The 21,794-nt window shown below is 41.5% G+C and overlaps 1 protein-coding gene across 7 annotated transcripts in view; it reads right to left on the reverse strand.

Moving 5' to 3' along the window:
• Window positions 1–715: 715 nt before the first annotated feature.
• LOC148019979 (phosphoglycerate mutase-like protein 1) overlaps window positions 716–21,794 on the reverse strand; it is a 95,543-nt gene continuing 74,464 nt past the window's right edge. For 6 of the 7 annotated variants that reach the window (XM_087700209.1, XM_087700213.1, XM_087700208.1 and 3 more), the window contains 5 exons: window positions 3,365–3,439; window positions 2,643–2,731; window positions 2,433–2,552; window positions 2,256–2,300; window positions 716–1,122 (listed from right to left, as the gene is read on the reverse strand). In XM_087700209.1, the coding sequence (XP_087556335.1) occupies window positions 1,029–1,122; window positions 2,256–2,300; window positions 2,433–2,552; window positions 2,643–2,731; window positions 3,365–3,439 (423 nt within the window). In that variant the 3' untranslated portion in view covers window positions 716–1,028. Of the gene's footprint in view, window positions 1,123–2,255; window positions 2,301–2,432; window positions 2,553–2,642; window positions 2,732–3,364; window positions 3,440–21,794 lie in introns of those variants that run through there. The other variant, XM_087700211.1, reaches the window with a different exon arrangement.

A 21,794-nucleotide genomic window follows, 5' to 3' on the forward strand; every position in this document is an offset into this window, starting at 1 on the left:
GATCTATTACGACAAAAGAATCACAATTTAACACTAATCTAAGCTAGTTCAATATAGTAATAAACATAATAAAACGCTTTAGCACCAACAATTCATAATGCATAAAATGCATAATCATGGCTTTGGTAGGTATCAATTGAGTGAAATTTGCAAGAGAACAATGTAAAATTATCAACCAGTTTTTTATCGCAAAGTCGTGGTTTCTTACAACCAGGGTGCACTAAAAAAGTATACGTCCGCATGCAAATCACGTTTAGGAGGCATGATGGTGCATTCGTTTCAAATGTTCAATCACATGCAAATACCTATATCTCTGCCAATCACTCACGATCAAGATAAGCGTTTGTATGGGTGAAGAAGAAATAACATTTGTAGGTTAGTCATGGTTTTAGAGCAAAAACATTTTGTTTGTTTCAGAAACAGGCACAGTTATGGTGACTTAGAAAACCAGATAGTGTTTACGATAATATATAAAGACTTTCTTTTTCATATCTCCCCATTTCCCTACCATTTCATTGTGTCCTCAAACGAGAGAAAAACACATGTTGATCACATAAAAGAGAAACGAAACTTGCAGTTCTATCCAATGACTGACCTGGAATTTTGCAGGCTATGCATCATAACATAGGCCTTTCAAGTTGATGGCCATAGATGTTAGATAACACAGGCCCTTGCAAAACTTTTGTTGCATGATAAACTAACGGTCTAAAGAATCTAGAAGTCTAACAAAAATGGATTGAAAGAAAGCTTACAAATGATAACTGCATGCAGTAAACCACTGTAACAACAGAATGCAAAGTGAGGCTACAATGCTGCTAAGATACTTTCTGATACAAAACTCTTGAGTGATTGATGTGAATTGATTTTGCAAATACATGTCGCATCTGAAAAGAGGCTATTCCGCTGCCAGTCACAAAATTATCTGAAAATTTCCCCCTCTGGGAGAAATTGTGGTCTCAAGGATATGAATGCCAATTATGTTTTGGTAATATGATTATGATCCCAAACAAGCATGGGCAGGAAAGATTTCAGAGGCCATTTTCAATGACATCTTCACAAGGGACATCTGGACCTGGAGGACTTCCTCCATGATAATCCTCTGGAATAGGGACTCCCAGTTCCCTGCAAAACAACAAGACTGCAGTCAGGACCTTTGTTCAAGTTCCAGATCACCTACACAATCTGACATATAATGTTTCACCACACCGTTAAGTAAAGGATGAAATAAGTCTCTGCAATATTTTTGTCTAGAATCTAGAAAATTAGCAGGTTATTATAGGCAAATTTCAATAGAAATCCATGCTCTATCCCTGCTCATTCCAGTCTCACGCTCCATAGCACTTGCGCTCAACAAATCCTTCCATTTTATAGTCCAGAGGATGGAAGATTTACGAGGTATGAGGTTGAGTTGAAAGAGTGCAATAGCTGCATTAGACAAAGAATCGGGCTAGTAGAGCTACATAGACATATGTTGACACAACCCAATTTGCTGTTCACAAGAGGTAGAAATTTTGGGGATATGAGAGGATACCTCCGCAATGACCGATGTGGGAGCCAAGAGCCTGATTGCTTATTCAAGTTGTAGGATGGCAGACAAGGCTCAGAGACACAGTACACCACATTTGGGATTGCCCCATGACTCAAAAGGTTTTGAAGAGTGCCCTAGGAGTATATTCCAGGGCACTCAGGGTGAGCTCCAAAAGACATACCTACACAATATATTCAGCCCACACTTTGCTAATTGCTTCAGCAACTTGTTGAAGGATACTAGCAATTTGTCATATGTTGAGCCTTCTATTCAGACAGCGGGAGAAAAAATAAGTTTTATCCAAAGCACCCACACTTGAATCACCCAAAAAAACACAGAGACATACTGGGATTACAATTCCAAACCCACCCCCCCCAAAAAAAAAAAAAAACACTTTCCTCATGATAAAGAGACTTGAGTTAGGAGTGTCTCTGAAGCAGGGGTTGTCAGCAATGAGTGGATAGCATGGGCAACCTCAGTAGAGAGCTGGCAGTAATATCTCAAAGAACATAAAGAGCATTTGGGAAATTGTTACTGTGATAAAGCTTTATAAATGGATTCTTGAGTTAGGCCTAGCAAGTACTCATGTACATATATCAAAGAACGATACTAAATGTATGAAAATTGCCTCTAGTCCACCATGTGCATTTGTTAACCTTGTATGCTATAAAACTCATTAAGTATTGAAAAGCATGAGATAAACAGCACCAGAACTGCAATGCATTACCTTTGATTCACCAAGACAATGGATCGCATTTCACAATTTGTAAATCTGCAAAATCAAGAAAAGAAAGCACGAAAGTAAGGCTATGGTATGTACCAGCAGAATGTAGCTATACGAACTAAAAACAGAAGCTATCAACCAGTAACTCTTATAACCTAACCCTCGTTGTAAAGATCTTACCCTTTTCTCAACTCCCCTTGGATATGCCCAGAGCAACCTTCCCCAAAAGCACTCATTAAGTGGGTTAGAAATCCACTGTGTGAAACTACTGCAATTTCTCTTTCTTTCCGCATTGAAAGCCTGTACTCTCAAGAAGGAAAAGATGTCAATATTTATGCAGAAGCCAGAAGTTCAGCACTAGATTATTTTTGCCATAAACTTAGTACCCACCATTCAAGAAATTTTTTACCACGGGCTATCAGGTCTTTATTTGTCTCTCGTATATCAGGTTTCCATAATATGTCCTCATCTCTCTCTATCTATCCATAAAATTAAGCAGAGCATCATAGTCACGAACAATTGCTTGTACCAGTTCCAACCAATCTAAAATGGTGCCATTTAGTCTATAATTCAGGACATTCTGAATACCATGAAAAAGAAATCATTGGCACAACACTGCAGTAAAGGCCACAGAAGGTTATAATTTGAAATTTCGAGATCACAAACACCTACTTGTTCTGGGTTTTGAAAATCCAATTTACAGGGGTAACCAAGAAAAGGAGGAACAAGTTGTCAGCTGTGCAAAAGGTCCTTAAAAATAAGGGGACAAGAAAAAGGCAGCTACAAGGGACAGATTTTAGCATCTTTGTGGCTTGAACAATACTTGAACTGGATGCCTGGAGTGATTGATAAGTGCAAGCAGCTCGCAAACAGAAAGCTGTAATCAAATTATTGAGGTGGTTGTGGCTCACCTAGAAATCCAAAACAGTTCTGTGCCATGACAGGTGGCAGTACACATGAATATAGTAAAGGTGGCAAGGCAGATCCTAGTATCACACGACTACAGAAGCAATCCTTATTCCTGGTCTTAAGTGAATTGACTGGCATAAAGATTAATCACAAAAAAATATTCTTTAAATCAGAGTAGTTGTCTTGCAGCAAACACTACTTACCTGAGAGAAGTCAATGCCTGGAAATATATTCCGATATGTGCTTATAGATTGACCTTTGTCACAAGGGTGTACTCCCTAAGAACAAAAAAGACATCATCAAAACACAAACGAAATGGTTGCTTTCAAAACTTAACCAGGTCTAAGCCTGTTCTTTGTGTTCTTTAAATTTCAAGGGAGGCTTGTGTGTTTCAGGGCAAGCATACTTTTACATGTTCTCTAGCAAAACTTTATTGTTGACAGAGAAACTAACAATATCAACAGAAGCACTCCAATCATATGGGAAGCACCAAATTTGAAAGAAAGACACAATCACACTCTATATCAGAAACATTGAGGATGTATTTTGGGTATAGATTTTGGCCTGGATCATTTTATTAGCCATGAATGTTAGTGGGACATGAGGAACTAGGCATTAATTAAATAATTAATGTCAGTTCAAGGGCTAATAAATGCTCAAGAACACTTGGGTGACAAATAGGCCTAGCTATTTTAATTGTTGGCTGGTAAAGTCAATTTTTTGAGTAAGAAGTAATAATAAATTAAATTTCCAACTGAATATTTTGTAAAAAGGCATTTAGAAAGCTGCCACTTGGCAAAACTTGCCCATACAAGTGAGGGAAAGGCTATTAAAGGCAGTTGGAGCCTCATTCTAGTATGGTGAATTTTCGGAGAGGCAAAGAGAGTGCTACTACTGCAATTTTCCAACCATTGGTGATAAGCCCAACCATTGGAGACTATAAAAGAGCTACCCTCAGCTGGTGAAGAGGCCATTGGAGGTAGGTGACGGCCCCTATAGGCTGTCTAGAAGTAGGCAACAGCAAGTTTGGGCCCCATAAGAGTAGGTAACTTCATGTGGAGCTCCTACTGATGGTGGGATGCAGTAAATCAGTCATTCATAGCAGCGTAGCATCAAATTTCAGCCAGTTTTAGCGATGAAACTTTGAAATTTGTCTCTCTCCAGCTTACTCTCCATTCTATCAACCAATTCACAACCTCCCTCAAGAGAGCTCAGCCAAATTGAGTCCCAAGAGGGTCCAATTTTGCGATTGGAAAATTTATGCTACTAAACCCTAGTTTACAGCAAAACTTGGGGTTCACCAGCCATCCTCAGAAAAGTGCTCAGAAATGGGAGCCTAGTACTTGAAATTCAACAACTGAAATATGGGGATTTCAGAGAATTTCGAGAGGCCAGCCAACCAACATTAAGTTTCGGGCAAAATTCGTCATAAGCAGCAGATTGAAGGCCAATCCCCAAGCAAACCAAGGGGCAATTTGGTTTGAAGGCTTGTTGGTTGCTATAGACAGCAAGATATATTGAAGATTAAAGGAGGAGATTAGACTGGATCTTAGTGTATTTCAACCTTTATAAATACACATTAAGTAAATACTGCAAGAGGTGTCAGTTTCGAGGCCAACCAAGTGTCCAATGTCCAAGATTAAGTGGTAACATTTGCATTTTCAGTTTATGTAAATTTTATACTTGCTGTAATTAGTCTTAAATCAGGTTATTTAACATCCTATTTGGGAAGAAAGGCTAGTTTCATGGTTCCATTGCCCGGATACCATCAACTCCTATGAATTGGTGGGCCAACGGCACCTAATTGGAAGTCAAAAGCATTTCCCTAGTGCTGAAATTGTAATCAATTGAGCACTACATCAAGAATGTCTTCAAATGGTGAGATAGGATCAAGCATTGATGATGCCTCTTAGTCTGAAAAATCACATGATGAGAGGGGAAATGCAATGCCTGATCTTGGACAAGGCATACGACATGGCTAGCAAGCTGAGAATGAGGGGATTGGACAAGAGGTGGGTCCTTCTAGGACTCTTGAAGTTGATGATCAGCAAGAGGGAGAGGAGTTCAAGGACCAATTTAAAGATTAATTGAGGATAGTAGCTGAAATGTTTGTGCAATTGGCAAAAGATCCTCAATCCATGTGCTTTTTAAACTTCCCAAAGGAGGACAGCAAAGGCAAGAGGAGAATATCGTCTTCAAGAGCTTTGAGATAGCAGCAAGAGGGAGAGGAATTTGATGACCATTTAAAAGATCAACTGAGGATAGCAATTGAAATGCTTATGCAATTGGCAAAAGATCCTCATTTCATGTGCTTTATAAACTTCCCAAAGAAGGGTAACCAAGGCAAGAAGAGAATATTGCCTTCAAGAGTTTTCGGATAGCAACTGCAACGAAGGAAGAGCCAATGTAGCAGGCATGATGTTCCAAATATGGATAGTGAGCGTAAGCAAATGATGCCAACGGGGCAACTTTATATATGCAAGGCCAAATTGGAAGTGCAAATCCAATGCCTTTTGAACAACAAGGCATGCATCCTAATGTGGGCCACCCAAGATACTTCAGTGGTAGTTTGGCTTTCCAAGCAATGGTTGATAATGCTTGAGCCATGGGATGCAAGGATTAAATGTATTTGGTATGCAACCACCTATGCATGGTATGCAAGGCTCTGTATATCTCCGAGTATGACAAGTGGAATGCAAAACCCTATGTATAGTATTATTGGCATGATGTTGGGGCCTTTTGCATCTTAGTGAAGTTTCAGCATTGTTTCACCTATTAAAGGATGCAAATGTATGGAGGGTGACTTAGTAAATCATCCGCAATGATACACTTTACCTTTATGTGTTTTAGTTGGCGCCGACTTTGGATTGTGCTCTTTCAGGTTCAGCAGAGTATAGAAGGTCCGGAACATTGCATGATGCTCAAGGGAAAGGTTGCACCTCCACTCTCCTACTGATGGACAGCTCAGTTATGTAGTGGATCTTGGATATACTTGGTTTGCATCATGGGCACTATATGTTGATTGTATTTTTGCCATTGGGATTACTATTCAGTGTACTAGTCATTGTGAGTTGGTTTGTAGATGTGTATGGTTTGCATCTAAGCTTTGAAACTAAATATTTGCAAGGCATGTATGTACATTTGGATGTAATGTGCATTTGCAAGGCATATATAGGATACATGGAGTGCATGCAATGTACATTTGTGGATGATGCAAGAGAAGTACAAATGTATATGCTACATGTGGTTTGTAGTTTATGTAGCTTTACACGAGTATCATGTAGTACATCATTGCGATAAGGCACTAGTTATGCTTGGTTTATGCATACTTTGCATTCTTGGTCAAAATAGTGTTGGGTTTTGGCATATGGATTCATCCCTTATGATTTTCACAATGATTATGATTCATGTGTGTGAATCGTAATTAGGAACTAGAATTTTATATATTCAAAGACATAAGCATGGTTAAGCAATAGGTGCACATAATTTTTGAAGAATATGATGCCACCATGTGTTTCCCACCATAGTGGTGATGGATGCTTTTGACAAATTGCAGAACAATCAAGGGCAATTGTAAGGATTTTATGGGAGAGATCTATCGCAAGAATGTGAAATTTTGATACTTTGCTTAAGTGTTAATCGAATATGCAAATGTGAGATGCACATGTAATGTGCAAGTTAGTTATTTTAGAATGATGGACCAAGGACCTCGAGATGTTACTAGATGTCAAAGGCAAAAGTTACAATAAGTTGTACATTGTAGGCTATCTCATGGCATTGATGCCCTTTGATCCATGATCCAAGCTCCCTAGGCATTTAAAGTGTCATTAAATGCAATTATTGCCCCTGGTATCCTAGGCACTAAGTGACACTAGAATTAGGGTTTTATTTAGGGTTTTCTATTATAATTAAGTTGTTAGGATTTCATTTCATTATAAAACGACACTTTGTGCATCATTAGCACATGAGTGACATTTTTCAATGTAGTCGCCTTGAGCATTGTATTCTCTCTCACTTACTAAGAAATTTGATCCAATATTCTTGTGTATCAATTGATTCCTTCATTCTCATTCATTCTCTGTTAAATCAACCACACAATTACTTCACACTTGGGCCAACAATTGTAAATTTTTATGAAATTTTTACCCACATGATATCGAATCTTGAACCTGTCAATGAATTGAGCCTCAATGTCGATAAAGAACGCCAAATATCAAAAAAACTCCAAATCTGGTGATAAAATTTAAGCAAAATTTGGCCAATTCAATGAAATCCCCAATTTGGTGGCAGAATTGAAGTGAAATTGGAGGCACCCAATGAAAAGCCCCAACATTGTCAATCACGAATGTTGAATTTCTTCAACTCGGTGATGAGTTTGAGAAAATTAATAGCAAATCCCCAAAATTTTTATGGAATCAAAGTTGGATTGGGTGGATTTAAGAAAAATCCCAAATTTGATCCAAGTTGTGGTTGGGAGGGGTAGTGTGCCAACTACTATGCAACATACAATGAATATTGTAACAAGAAAGGGGACATGGGATTACCTATGGTATGTTGATTAAGGTGCATTGAGTCATATAATCAGCCATACTAAATGGTTTAAAGAGATGCAAGATTTACATAGTCCAAGATATGTGGAGACAGATGATGATTTGTATCACCTACTCTATGAGTCGCAGCATGGCAGGTCAACTCAACAATATGTGGAGCTTCAAGGGCACCTGCAAGTCAATATGAGCAACGGTGACATAGCAATTTGACATTCCATTGTAGTCTTGGACTAGCAATAGAACAAGAGTGATAGAGGTGCCAAGAGTCCTTCAAAGGTGATGTGGCGAGGCTTCTCTACTATCTATGCGAGCTATCTGTGTCTCTTACAAAATAGTTGCCACCTCTAATAGACATGCTACTTATGGTTGGATCAGCTTACAGGCTTCAAGGCTACATTGTTGTTGGGAAGGTGGAAAAAAGGGTGGCTGCAAGCTTGGAGTTGCAGAGTGTCCGTGCATGGGCTATAGGTGGCATGCCAATTGAGGCCATTTAAAGAATTCTCACGACCAAAAATAGGCATACGAGATGAAGAAACTGGCAGCAGCTAGTAGCAGACGGACAAAAGAAGTGGCACTATGTGCATAAACGCCAATGAAGAGAATGGAGTCAAGCGGGGACAATGGCTTGTGGTGCAGCCGGCCAAGCAAGAGAAGCTCAATTGGAATGCTAGCTACAAATGGTTGCGAGCAATGCCGAAGGTGGTGAAAAAGGTAAGTGGCTTTGGTATCACTATTGGCCCAACAATAATAAGAATTTGTTGGGTATACTTGGTGCCGATGACAAGCTTGATGGCATCAAGTACTTGATGTGGGCTTACATGATGTGACATGTTCTTATCGCAAAGAATTTATGACATATTGTCAACAACACTAAACAAGGGTCAGCTTCTCCAACATCCGCACCACCTCCTACCTCCACATCAAGAGCTAGCTCTCATGATACTAAATCATCATCCTCTTCCACATCGCCTCCCGCTCAAGAACAAATTCGATAGGATGGCTATGAAGCCCAAGTGCATGCCCTAATCGCTTTATCTATGAAGAGAGCCATCATTCCACACGTTCGATCATGCAAGACAGCCAAGGATGAATAGGATAAGCTTACATCATTGTATTAAGTGCATAGTGAAGCGCATGTTGCTTACCTACGTAAGCAACTGGAAGACGTTCGCATGGAAGGAGGTAACATGGATGCCTATCTCACCAGAATCAAAGATCTTATTGAACAATTATTAAATATTGATGAAAAGGTCCCAAATAATCAGTTTGTTTTCATCACTCTTAATGGCCCACTGGACTCATTGGCTACAACTTTGCGGTTAGCAACTATGGGCAACCAAGCTACCTATAGTTTCAAGCAACTTGTGTCCCTTTTGTTGCAAGAAGAACAAAGCCATCTCAACTGCAATGCCACTATGGCAAACTGAACACGCCTTTTTCATGCATTATCGTACAAAAGCCAAATTGAAAGTAAAAAACAAGGCTGCTGGTTAAAAATCATCAGACATTCATGGCCATCATCTTTCTACTTCCACACCTATTCCATCAAAGATATCCTTTCATGCTAGTCCATCCCTTCCAAGGATACAATCAACAAACCGAAGAGATGTAATTTTTGTTAAAAGATGAGGCATGACATCATTGAATGTCGTAAGCGCATTGTGTTGAAGAAACAAAAGGAGTCCAGTCTTGCTCTCACACATGAGACCACAAACTATTCTTAACTTAAGGATTATACTTTTTTCATTTAGTGCCAGTATAATCCTTCTATTCATAATACTTTGTTTTCTATCACTAATGGGGCTTCTACTTGGTATTTCAACAATGGTGCATCTAAGCACATCACCTCTTGCCGAGATTTATCTCTCTCTCTCTCTCTCTCACGTACCTAAGGGTGGCACAGTCATGTGTACTAACAATGCCTCTTATGCAATTAAAGGCATTGGTCATGTGCACATTGTCTCTGTTTTGGGCACTCCTTTGACATTGCACGATGTTCTCTACCTGCCAAGCATGGAGAAGAATCTTATTTCCATTTCAACCATTGCAACCTTAGGGTTTCGTATCATTTTTTCATGGCTCCCCATATGCGGTATATGATGATCAAGTCTCTTCTTCCATTGCCTTAACAAGCACCCTCACTAAAGGTCTCTATCGTCTCGATACATATGATCGACAAGTTGTTGAAAATCCTATTGATCATGCCTTTTTAACAAAGAAATCCTTTCATGATACATATTTATGGCATCAGAGGCTTGGCCACATTAACTATCACACATTGATGAAGCTCCAATCACCACAAGATATGGTCCGAAATCTTCCACAAATTCACTTACGATCTAATCACATTTGTGAAGGTTGTTTACTTGGTAAGATGCTTGTGCTCCTATGCGGACCAAATCCACTAGTCAATTCCTATACTTTGTCACATTTATTGATGACAATCCCAGCTCACTTGGGTATATAGGCTGAAATCTAAGTATGAGGTCTTCTCTTGCTTCAAGAATATTATTGCCATGGCGGAAAACCAAAGCCGCTTTAGTATTCGAACCTTTGCACCGACAAGGGGGCAAATATCTTTCCAAACAATTTTCGAAGTATCTTGCATCTTGAGGCATTCATCATTAATGCATCGTCCCTTACTCCCTACAACAAAATGTAGTGGAACAGAAGAATAGGTCACTCATGGAGATGGCAAGATGCATGCTGAAGAGTAAGAATTTACCAAATCCTTTATGGTTTGATGCTATTCTATGTGCCACTTATGTTTTGAACAAATGTCCCATAAGAGCCTTGTGCACCATCACTCCTTATGAGACATGGACGAGCTCCAAGCCTTCTCTCTCTAATATGAGGATTTTCAGATCATTGATGTAAGCCCATGTGTCTTCTCAAAAAGATACACGCTTGATGATAAGGCTATCCGCTGCATATTTGCTAGATATAGTGCTGAAAGCAAAGGGTATTGTCTTTATCAACCCTCTATAACCAAGATTATTGTCAACCGAGCTGTTATCTTCGCTGAAAATGCTTCTCACCCCTTGATGAACTGTCAAAAACAACCTATTATTGATGCTTCGGACATCTTTGATAGCCTACTACCACCTTTCCATAATGGTTCCATGGCTAACCTTCATTTCGACCACTTGCAAATAGTTTACAGCAGCCTATTCAGCCTGATTTACAACCACAACAACATCATGATACCTTGTCCGATGAGGAGCCCCCTATTCATGATCACTTGGAGCAGACAAGGGCTGAAATTCAGCAGCCTAAAAGAGTCCCTCGTGGCACTAGATAGTCTTCCTGATAAGCTGCAACCTCTTTCTTTGGCTGCCCGCACATGAGCCTCTATTGACAAGGAACAAGGTAATCTTCTTACATGTGCATTGATGGCTACAACATGCAATGAAGAGCCTTTATGCTATAAAGATGCTCTTTCAAATGATCATTGGGTGGAAGCCATGAAGGTAGAGATTGATTCCATCCATCAAGATGCACTTGGAAGATGGTAAGCGTATAATAGGTATCATACGGGTTTATAAAATTAAAAGAAAGTTAAATGGTTCTATTGATGAGTATTAAAGCTCGCCTTATTGCTAAGGACTACGCCCAGCAACAACGAATTGACTTTGAGAAGACCTTTGCCCCTACCTCTCACATTACTACCATAAAGATTATTATTGCCCTTCCTGCTCACTTTCATTAGGAGCTACATGATTTGGAGATCAAGACGGCATCTATCCATGGATATCTCATCGAAGAGATATATGTTTCTCAAACTCCGGGTTTTGAAGTCAAAGGCTCATAGCATGAAGTTTATCATCTCAAGAAGGCTTTGTATGGTTTAAAGAAAGCTCCATGGGCTTGGCATGCCTGCATACATTCTCATCTATTGCATCTTGGATTTCATAATAGCCCTACTGAGACTACTCTTTACATTTGTTATCGAGGATCTAATTTTATTATTATTGTACTTTATATGGATGACCTGCTTGTCACTGGGACCAATGCTAGTCAAATTAAAACATTTAAGACAACTTTACTGTTACTTGGGTATCCAATTTGCCACCATAAAGGGGAGCATCATCATAGCATAGTCCGAGTATATTGGACAACTTCTTCAGCTCTTTAGTTTGAGGATTGCAAGCCCGTGTCTACTCCCTTGGAGCTTAGTTTTACATTCACTTCTAATGATGGTCAGATCCTTGAGCTGTTGGATACTTGATTTATCTATGTCATACAAGGCCTGAACTTCAATTCATTATCTCCCTATTCAGCATATTTATGCATGGCACTTCAATACTTCATAGGCAGACAGTGAAGTGTGCCTTTCGATACCTTAAAGGCAACCACGATCTTGGCCTTTTCTACAAGGTTCATTCTTCACTCTCTTTGCATGGATATTTTGGTAGTGATTGGGTTGGATGTTTGGATTCTCGTGTCTCTCATAGTGGCAATTGCCTCTTCTTGGGTACATCTTTTGTTTCTTGGTTCAGCAAATAACAAACTACAATTGCTACTTCCATTGTGAAGCTAAGTATAGAGCAAAGTTCATAGCCATAGTGAAGTGTGTTTGGCTCCGCAAGTTACTTGCAAACCTTCTATACACCAAACAACTCCGACACTTATCTACATAGCCAGAGTGCTTTGGCCATTGCGCGAAACCCAATGTTTCATGCCCACACAAAGCATATAGAAGTTCATTACCATTATGTTCATGAGCGTATGTTACTTGGAGATATAACGTACCTACCCAAGATAACTTGGTAGATCTTTTCACAAAGGCTTTTCCTCGACCAAAGTAATAAGCTTTTTAACAAGCCATGAACTTGATTCCGTTTCTTCCCAGGGTTGTCGTGTACGAAAGGTACGATGCGATATCTCTTATCCCCACATACCCCTTCTGAGCAAGTGGAAAAATATGTTTGTGGCTGCCCAAAGGAATCAAGGATTTTTGCATTAAATCCACCATGTATAGCATGTCTCAACTAATAAAAACTATTGCTACAACCGATGCTTTGCTGCATGGGAAGGATTTGGGCTTCCTAGAAAGTGGGAAGAAGCCAAATAAAAAGTTGTTTAAGGCTGAAAAAAGGGGCAAATATAAAAATTTACTTGTAAAGAGGCCAAAACAACAAAGAAAGGGCTCGAAAACATTGGCACAATGTAGGCAATTGATGGCTGCAAATAAATGTTTTCACAAAATGTTTTATTTATGAACAAGAGGGCCACATTGCAAGGGACTGTCCCAATAGGCAACAAGCTGAAAAATAAAAAAACCAGGGAAATTCTAAAGGAAAGAAGTCCAAAACATCAATGGGATTGGTATCTGATGTTGTTAGTGATCAACCCAATGATGACGCTACTGAGTTGTGTAGAGCATGGGGGAAAATTAGGGATCGGCATCCATTGATTTTCTCTTATAATGGTGCACGAGCTAACTTCATCTCTCTAGACATGGCAGCCTGTCTAGGCATTAGAAGGGTTGAGATGGGACCCATGGGGCAAGTTGGAATGGTATATAAAGGCCATGCAGAGCCCATAACACTACTCATTGGAAAGCTTCAGTTTCATATATAGGGATATGTGGACAGTGAAGAGTTCTTCATTGCTCCACTTAAAGGGTTGTGATGTATTGCTCAATATGCTATGGTGTCACCGTATGCATCTAGTGATTGATTCTCGTGTAAAATATATCACTATTCAGCATAAGGGAAAGGCACTCATACTTGATGTGAAGTTGGAAGGTCAATCTATCCCTATTGTATCTGCAGCTGCCATTTCTAAAGTAATGAAAAATCATCTTTCAACGTACTTGGTTTTTACTAAGGATAAAGATGATCGTGAGAATGTTGGAAACATGTCTAAGTTAGGGAAGGATCACAAGTATATAGATTGCTTCAGCTTGAAGATCATGGCATAGATCCTATCCCTAGAAGTAACCCACCTAATAAGCCACTCTACAAAGTAAATGCAGCCCAATAGGAGGAGTTTATGAGTCAGGTGAATAAGCTGTTAGGAAAAGGGCTGATTCAGCCCAACTCATCTCCTTTTTGTTCTCTAGTGCTTTTGGTGCAGAAAAAAGACCGTTCATGGCAAATGTACATTGATTATCGTGCTTTGAATAAGATCGTGATAAAGAATCGCTTTCCGATACCTCAAAACTACATGGTCGCGGTTGGACCGAATGTATATTATGCAAGATGATGATTTTCTTCCTGAGAAGTTGGAAATGACAATCTTGCAGCAATATGCCTTGTCAGACCATTTCCCTCTCCAGCTTGAGATGCTTGCACAACCCATTGCACCTTTTAAGCAATTGCTGGATAGACTCCCTTTACGTTTCAACTCATCTTATTTGAAGCACTCAATCTTTCGGAGCTATACGCAGCAATTGATTGATAGATTTTTATTGGACTTCGCTACTGAGGGCACTGCTTCCTTTGAACGATTGCTCTCAAATGTGCAGCGGGTTGCTCGGCAGTATGGGATTCACCATGCCTCGCTTTGTCGGCGGCACCGACAAGCAGCGGAGGGCTTAGTGGCTTTGGTTCGTTCTCTGCTGGTGGACACTCCAGATGATGAATTTCTGCTGTCACTGGCGATGCGCTTGGCCGATCTTATTAAAGAGTTTCAGTTAAAATCTTATTAGCAGGCCAAATTGCAAAATTTGACCGAGAACTTGCCAAATAATGCTTGTCAAACTCATAAGTTCTTTCACGCGCTGCATGCCTCTCCTGCTCGAGAAAATATGACTAGACTCTAGAATTCAGAAGGTCGAATGGTCACTGACCCTCAGACTATTGTCAATATGTGCCGAAATTATTTTCTAGATATTCTTGGTTCTTCTCAATCACCTTCTGACCAGGTTACGCATGCACGTTCAGTCTTCTATGATCTGGTCCGACATCAAGTTCCACTTGATATGCAAACTGCATTGGAGACAGATATTTGTGAGGAGGAGATTATGGAGGTTTTGTTACACCTGCCTCAGGATAAAAGTCCTGGTTGGGATGGTCTCACCAATGAATTCTTTGAGAGTTCGGCTGTCCAACTAGTGAAGCCGTTGACGGCTATGTTTCAGCAGGTTTGGGAAACAGGGTCCATGCCTTCCTCCTGGAAAGGTCTTATCAAACTGCTTCCAAAGGTCCCTTCGCCGTCGATGTTGCAACATTGGAGACCAATTTCTTTGATGGGTTCGACATATAAAATCTTTTCCAAAGTGCTGGCGAATCGGCTCCACAAGCATCTTCCGGCCATTTTGCATCCTCTTCAATATGGTTTCATTAAGGGTCGCAATATTCTGCATAATATCTTAAATATGCAGATGGCTATTGACTATGCAAGGCACTCTAGTCAGGAAGTGGTCTTGATTCAATTGGATCTGGAAAAGGCTTTTGACTATTTAGATTGGTCTTTCATTGCAGAACTTATGTCTACTTGGGCTTTGGTACTCGGATGTCCCGCTTGATCTACACCATTAGTGTTGCGACTTCTCCGCGAGTAATGCTAAATGGTGGTGTTACAAAGCCCTTTGTCCTTGCACGCTCTGTGAGACAGGGTTGCCCGTTGAGTTCTCTCTTCTTTGCCCTAGCGACTCATCCGGTTCTTTCGATGTTGGCTTCCATGGCAGCTTCTACTCAATTGGCCAGATTGTCTCTTCCTTTTGGTCAGCACTTCATTAGTCAATCTTTGGCTGATGACAGCTTTATGATTTTGCGAGCAGACAAGGACAATATTCGCAAGGCATTAGATGTTTGGAAGCTCTTTGGCCATACTTCTGGTCTTCGTATCACTGCTTTCAAATCAGCCATTCTCAGTTGCACAGAGTCCGATTTACAGTCATTGGGCTTGCAGAGACAGGTGGTTTCCCATGGTTCCATTGTCAGGCATCTTGGGTACCCGTTGGGTGTTGATGTTCGGCCAAAACAACTACTACAGTGGATTTCACAGAAACTAGCAGCTAAGTTTCTGTATTGGAAGTCGCAAGCTTGGCCCTTCCATGTTCGCCTCAAAGTGGCTCAGACAATTATGCTGCCAATGCTCACTTATTTCTTACCATGTCTGCCTTGGACTCCTACTACTTTGAATGCGCTCACTCGGCCCATTCGTTTCATGTTATGGAAGAAGAATTCACTGCATGCAAGTATTTCATGGATTTCGTGGTCACATACATGTACTCCTAAACGCCTGGGTGATGGGGCTATTTTGGATGCCGAAACTCATATGCTGGCACTTCGTTGGTCTCTTTTTCGTGCCATGTGTATGGAGCATCACCCATGGGCCGTTATAGCCCGTTATTTTCTTGAGGACCGCAGGCTTCTACATGGTAATACACAAATTCGAAGCTCCTGGTGGCATGTTCTTAATGCAAACTCTCGGTTTTCGAGTCCTTCCTCATCCCTGCTTGTTCATTTAGTCGGCTCCTGGTAATTGGTTCTCCGGAAGACGCATTGGCATCCAGTGGAGGACCGCTTACATACTAACTCTTTTCAACTGGAATTGTTGGCAAACTCGAGATTACTTTCATGGGAAGGCAAACATGAGCTCAGACCAAAATTTAACCGCATGGCCTGTTTGGGCTTGACTTCAGTTGTGCAGATGCCACCCTTGCCAGTCGTAATGTCTTCATATCGTTTCATACTGCCAGGAGGCTTTTCAGAATCCCTCGTGGATACCGTGATTTATGGGAACAGCTTTTGTTAGTGCTCCAGAGCAGGCAACCCTTTTCTTGCCCTTGCTGTGGATCGTCCTTGGCAGGACTAGATCCTTGCAGGTCGGTTGAAGTTGGAAAAGGCCTCAACTAACCAGGTGTACCATCTTCTGATTAAAGATCATCAATGGCTGGTTACTAAAGCTAATACTGTATGGGGGTTGCGGAAATCTCAGTCATGGTGGAAGGCAACTGTGATGGAGGGCTCGTTGAACAAGACACCTTTCAAATGCAAGGTCTTTCTTTGTAGGGTAATGATTGGCGGTCTTCCTATTGCCTCGGCCCTTTCCAAGCGTCGAATCTCTAACGGCAATTGTTTCTTCTGCACCACTACTGTGGAATCGGCCCGCCATCGATTTATTTCTTGCCCTCTCGCAAGGAAGATCTGGTCGCTTTTGTCAGCGGTTTGGCAAGTTGTGATGGGTTTCTTACTAAGCCCTTTCAATTGGATATTTGTATGCCCAAAATACCCCACACCGGCTCAATTGCATATGAAGATCTTGTTCCACTTTCTTAGATACTCGGGATGCTGGCACAATTGGACCACTCGGAATGCCTTTCTTTTTTATTCAGCCTCTAATGTTCCGGGTCACATTGCCAGGCTTAAAGGCCTCTTGCTTTGGCAGATAGATCTCATTCGGCACTCCGACTTGCTCCCTCGGGAAGACTTACTTTCCTGGCATATGGCAATTTCCTCTGTGTCTTTGCTATGATTTTTGTAACTCTTTCCTTGTTTTGTACTGACAGTTTACACAGGTTGGCTTAGAGCCATCGTGTATCTTGTACTCAGGTAAACTTGTACCTTTTTTCATGATTAATACAATTACCTTTTACAAAAAAAAAGATGGCTGTAGTGTGAGACACTATATGTGAGTGTGTGTGAGAAAGACAGAGAGAAAGTAGAGAGCTGTTAGAGAAGGCTGAGGGAGCCGTTGGGAAAAAACTGCCTAAAACAGGGCGAAAAACAGTCATACTTGATCTCGCGAGGTGCAGGTGCACCCGCTTAATGGATAGCTAGGTGCCATCAAACGAGTATGGATAGGATTGGACATATTGGACAGGAAGGGGCACGGTGGATCGGATGAGTTGTCCCATCCAGCGGATGTGGACAATCCTAATGATTCCAAATGTTCCTCTAATCCCTTGTCTTCTAAGCATCAGCATCCCAAGGGGTTAGATCCTTTTAATTCTAAGCATCAACATCCTAAGGGGTTGTTAAAATATTGAGAATGTATGCTAAGGAGGATCACTAATGAGCAAATAGACAATCATAATGAGACATAAACATTGATAAAGAAGAACAACTGATGAGAATGACTCATGAAATGAGTGTGGGGATGAGTGCCTTTTATAGGCTTACAGTAGGTGGTATTGGTAGGTGGAAAAAGGTGGAAAGTGACCATGGTAATCACCAGCCATGGTTTTAATAAACCATGCATACATGACCTAGTCTAAGGCTTTATTTGCAGTATGTTTCTTTGGCTTGTTTGTTCCATACAAAGAGGCTATTGTGAATGTGATTGCACATTTCTCAACACCCCTCCTCAATCACAACCAAGAAAGACATTGAGTATATAGAGGCTGTCATGGGTAGAACCTTGCTAAGTGTAGATATGGAAAAAAACCAACCATACAAAGCTAGAGCGTGTTACAAGGCCTCACTAAGTGTGTAGAGGCTGTAGTGTGCAGAGGTTACATGAGGAGTATAGAAGCTTATGGTGGGAACATTAGGCAAGTCCACATTTTAAACTAAAAAAAGTCTATCAAAAAATGAGCTACAAAAGAGGGATTGGGGAGTCCTATCCTTTTGTTCTTGGGGTTCTTCTTCTTCTTCTTCTTCTTTATTGTTGTCTTCATCTTCTTTGACGGTAGCAAGATATGCTCTTTGAGACCTTTTCTTAGCATAGCAAAATTTCTCAATATGCCCAGTTTTCTTACAAAAGTCACAGACTATGCTCTTCTTCCCTTTCACATAGAGGAGTTGTTGGTCTCCTCTTGGGATGCTTGTTTCTCCCTTGTTCTTAATCTTCTTTTTCTCTTCTAGGAGAGAGGCTTTGATATCCACAAACTTTGGCTTTGGCATGTTGATTAATGTGGTAGACACATTATCAAACTCAAGTGGAAGACTCTTGAGAAGCACTCCAATGCAAATGTCTTCATCCATCTTCAAGTTGATTCCTGCAAGTTGTGTCAACAAGCTTTCCATATAATTCAAATGAGTTGCAAGTGAGGTATTACTTTGCATGTCAAGCCTAAAAAATTCAATCAGTAAGCCATATTTGGAGGATTTTGAATGAGCTCCAAACAAGGTTTCTAATCGATCCCATGTCCCGTGAGAGGTTTCACAATCATCAACATGATGGATGTAGCTGTCATCAAGTTTAAGCTTGATAATAGCTTGAGCCTTATCATTATTTTTATCCCATACAACTGAAAGTGCAACTTCCCTTGGTTTTTTTTCTTCACCACTTATGATTGACCACAAGCCTTTCTTCATTAGGATCAGTTTGATCCTAGTTTTCCATGTATGGAATCCGACACCGTTGCACTCCATGATTCAGAACTTCATCATTCCATTCATTAGGGTTTCTTCACTCTTCTCTTCTCTTCTCCATGTTTGCCGAGTTCACTCAGTGTTCCTCTCTGCAAACCCTACTGCCTCGCTGGTACGTTATCTTTTGACATGGTATCAGAGTTGGATCTGCTCAAACACCGGCAAAAATCCTCCACTCCAATGAAGGCAAAGACTAGTGATGGGTTCCGAGCATCCACTTCTCTTCTTCTTCCGTTGCATCAAAATCTCGTTTTTACAAGTTTCAGGTGTTTTCAGCTTGCTGCCCACACCGCTTTCACAGAGGACATCACAATCTCAACTATCCCTTGCTGTCATCTACAATCTGGCACACCTGTTTCCAGCCTTCCACCCGCAGTTTGCAGCTGTTTACAGCAGAGCAATTGTTGCTGATCACTCTCCATTCAGAAAACAATCTCGTTTTTGCGGGTTTCATGTGTTTTCAGCTTGCTGCCCACACCCCTTTCGCGGAGGACATTGCAGTCTCAGCTGTCCCTTGCTGTCATCTATAGTCTGGCACTTGTTTCCAACCTTCCACCAACAGTTTGCAATTGTTTACAGCAAAGCGACTGTTGCTGATCACTTTCCTTTCAGAAAACAACCTCATTTTTTGCAGATTTCAGGTCTTTCTTTCAGCTTGCTGCCCACACCTCGGACGTGGAGGACATCGTGGTCCAAACTGGTCACTGCTGTCTAGAACAGTCTAGCGCCTATTTCCAACCTATCACACACTGTTCGGAGCTGTTTTCAGCATATCGACTATTACTGCTATTTTTTCCTGCGTTTTTAGTCTTTCTCTCTCCTGAAGCCTATGTTTTTAGAGAAAAATTTTGTCTTTCTCTCTCCTGCAGCCTACGTTTTTAGTCTTTCTCTCTCCTCACCTGCATTTTTCTACTAGTTGCAATCTCTTACTGCTGGTAGCATCCTCCTCCCATTGGCAGTTCACTTCTAGCCCTTCCACTGCCCTCTCACCCCTTGCAGCAGACACTACCGTTCGTGCTTCACATTGCCCTCACACCCCTTGAGGCGGACATTGCGGTTCTGGTTCGTGGCTGACCTCTTTCTACTTAAGCAAGGCACACTGGTACCCATGGCTTCTTTACCAACAGATGGCCAAACTACTAGGTGCTCCTACTATGGCATCACCAAACACACCACCGATGCTTGCCAGCTTCAACCTTCGCTCCCCACCCCCCCAGAGTATATGCGTCTTTTACCAAGCACTCCTTGTGCTACCTCTCCTTTTTGGGCCACAAAGATCGTTCTACATCGGCTATCACAGTACTATGCTCAAGGCAATATGACGCATCCGATGCGCACTAAGTCTTTTTTAGCACATGGAGGATCGATTGGTGCTACGACCTTCTAGAGATCGTCGCAATGCCAGCGGCAGTCTTCTCCCACTTATTTTCAGCTACAGTGGCTTCCACGACCTATGGATCTGCAGTTCGCTCCATCAAGAGACAGTGATTATTTGATATCGTCTCCTCGTCAATCCGATCCTTCGAGAGACGGTGGCTGCTTGACTCCTTCTTCGGCTACCCAATCCGCTCCACTGAGAGACAATGACTGTTGCCCACCTCTTGCTCATTCTGAGTCCCACCCTTCCCTACACTCGACTAGTCAAGTTCGAGAGGCTACCTTTGGAAGCTCTTTGGCACCCCAGATACCTTCTTCGGCAGGACCGGCGGCACTTTTCTCATCATTAGATATTTCGGAGTTCGTGATCCATGAGTTTTTGGATTCCCTATCTACTCTAGGGGGGGATTCAGAGGGGGATGTTATTTATTTGCTCTCAGAGGGGGCATCTACTTCTTCTTCAACTTTAGCGGAGGACCCCTACACCTCCCCCCTCAAAGAGGGAACCTACTCCACATGAAGTTCTTCACCCATCCTCTACTTTCTTGGGGTGGCTATCTTCGACCAGTCATCTCTTCTACTGATACCCATGATCTTCAAGTACCATCTAGATCGGGACCTTGGAGGTTCAACTGCGACTTGGTGACGAGGCTTTCATATTCCTTCCAACATGGATGCACAGTGCTAGTGGCTTCTCTCCCGAGGTTGAGTTTCGAGTTCTCCACTTCACTCTGTCTACTATTCTTTACTGTAGATTCCCTTTCAGGTGGAAATCTTGGATCTTAGGGATCCTCTACGTCTTCTTCCTCCTCTTCTCTTCTTACCTTGGTCACTTGGTTAGCATGGAGCCACCTCCCGAGATCAAGTACGGGCATATCCTTATGGTTCTCGACACCACACAAAGTCTGACATTCCTCCTATGCATTGCATGTTTTCATCATCTTTGTACTAGGGCGCTTGGGCAAGTAAACGATTTCCCTACGAGGGACACTATCCAAATGACACCTGCTACATGAGCATTCTTCAACATGTAGCATTCCATCTCCATCTCACTCTTCTCTTGTTCCCCCTTTTTGGGCTTGTGAGGGGGTGTTGAGAAACCCTTCACCCACAGTTTGCATTTCTGCGTTTTACGTTTAGGGTTTGCGGCCCCAAAAAGGGGTGCCATCCTAGACTAACTATGCCTATTTATAGGCCACTCTCTCTCTCATTCTTTACAGTTGATTCATTCACTCTGTCACCTCTTCTCTCCAGTCTCTCCATTGCCCTCACTCTTTAGGAGGACATTACGGTTCGTGGTTCGTGGCTGTCTTCATCATCTTCCTTGTGCTATGGCACCCTTGTTCCCTTGTATCACATTCACTCCATGATTCAGAGCTTCATCATTCCATTCATTAGGGTTTCTTCGCTCTTCTCTTCTCTTCTCCACATTTGCA

Source organism: Lygodium microphyllum, chromosome 19, assembly GCF_053477565.2.
Source record: "Lygodium microphyllum isolate KBCC chromosome 19, Lygodium_microphyllum_v1.1.10, whole genome shotgun sequence".
In the NCBI taxonomy this organism is placed as follows: domain Eukaryota; kingdom Viridiplantae; phylum Streptophyta; class Polypodiopsida; order Schizaeales; family Lygodiaceae; genus Lygodium; species Lygodium microphyllum.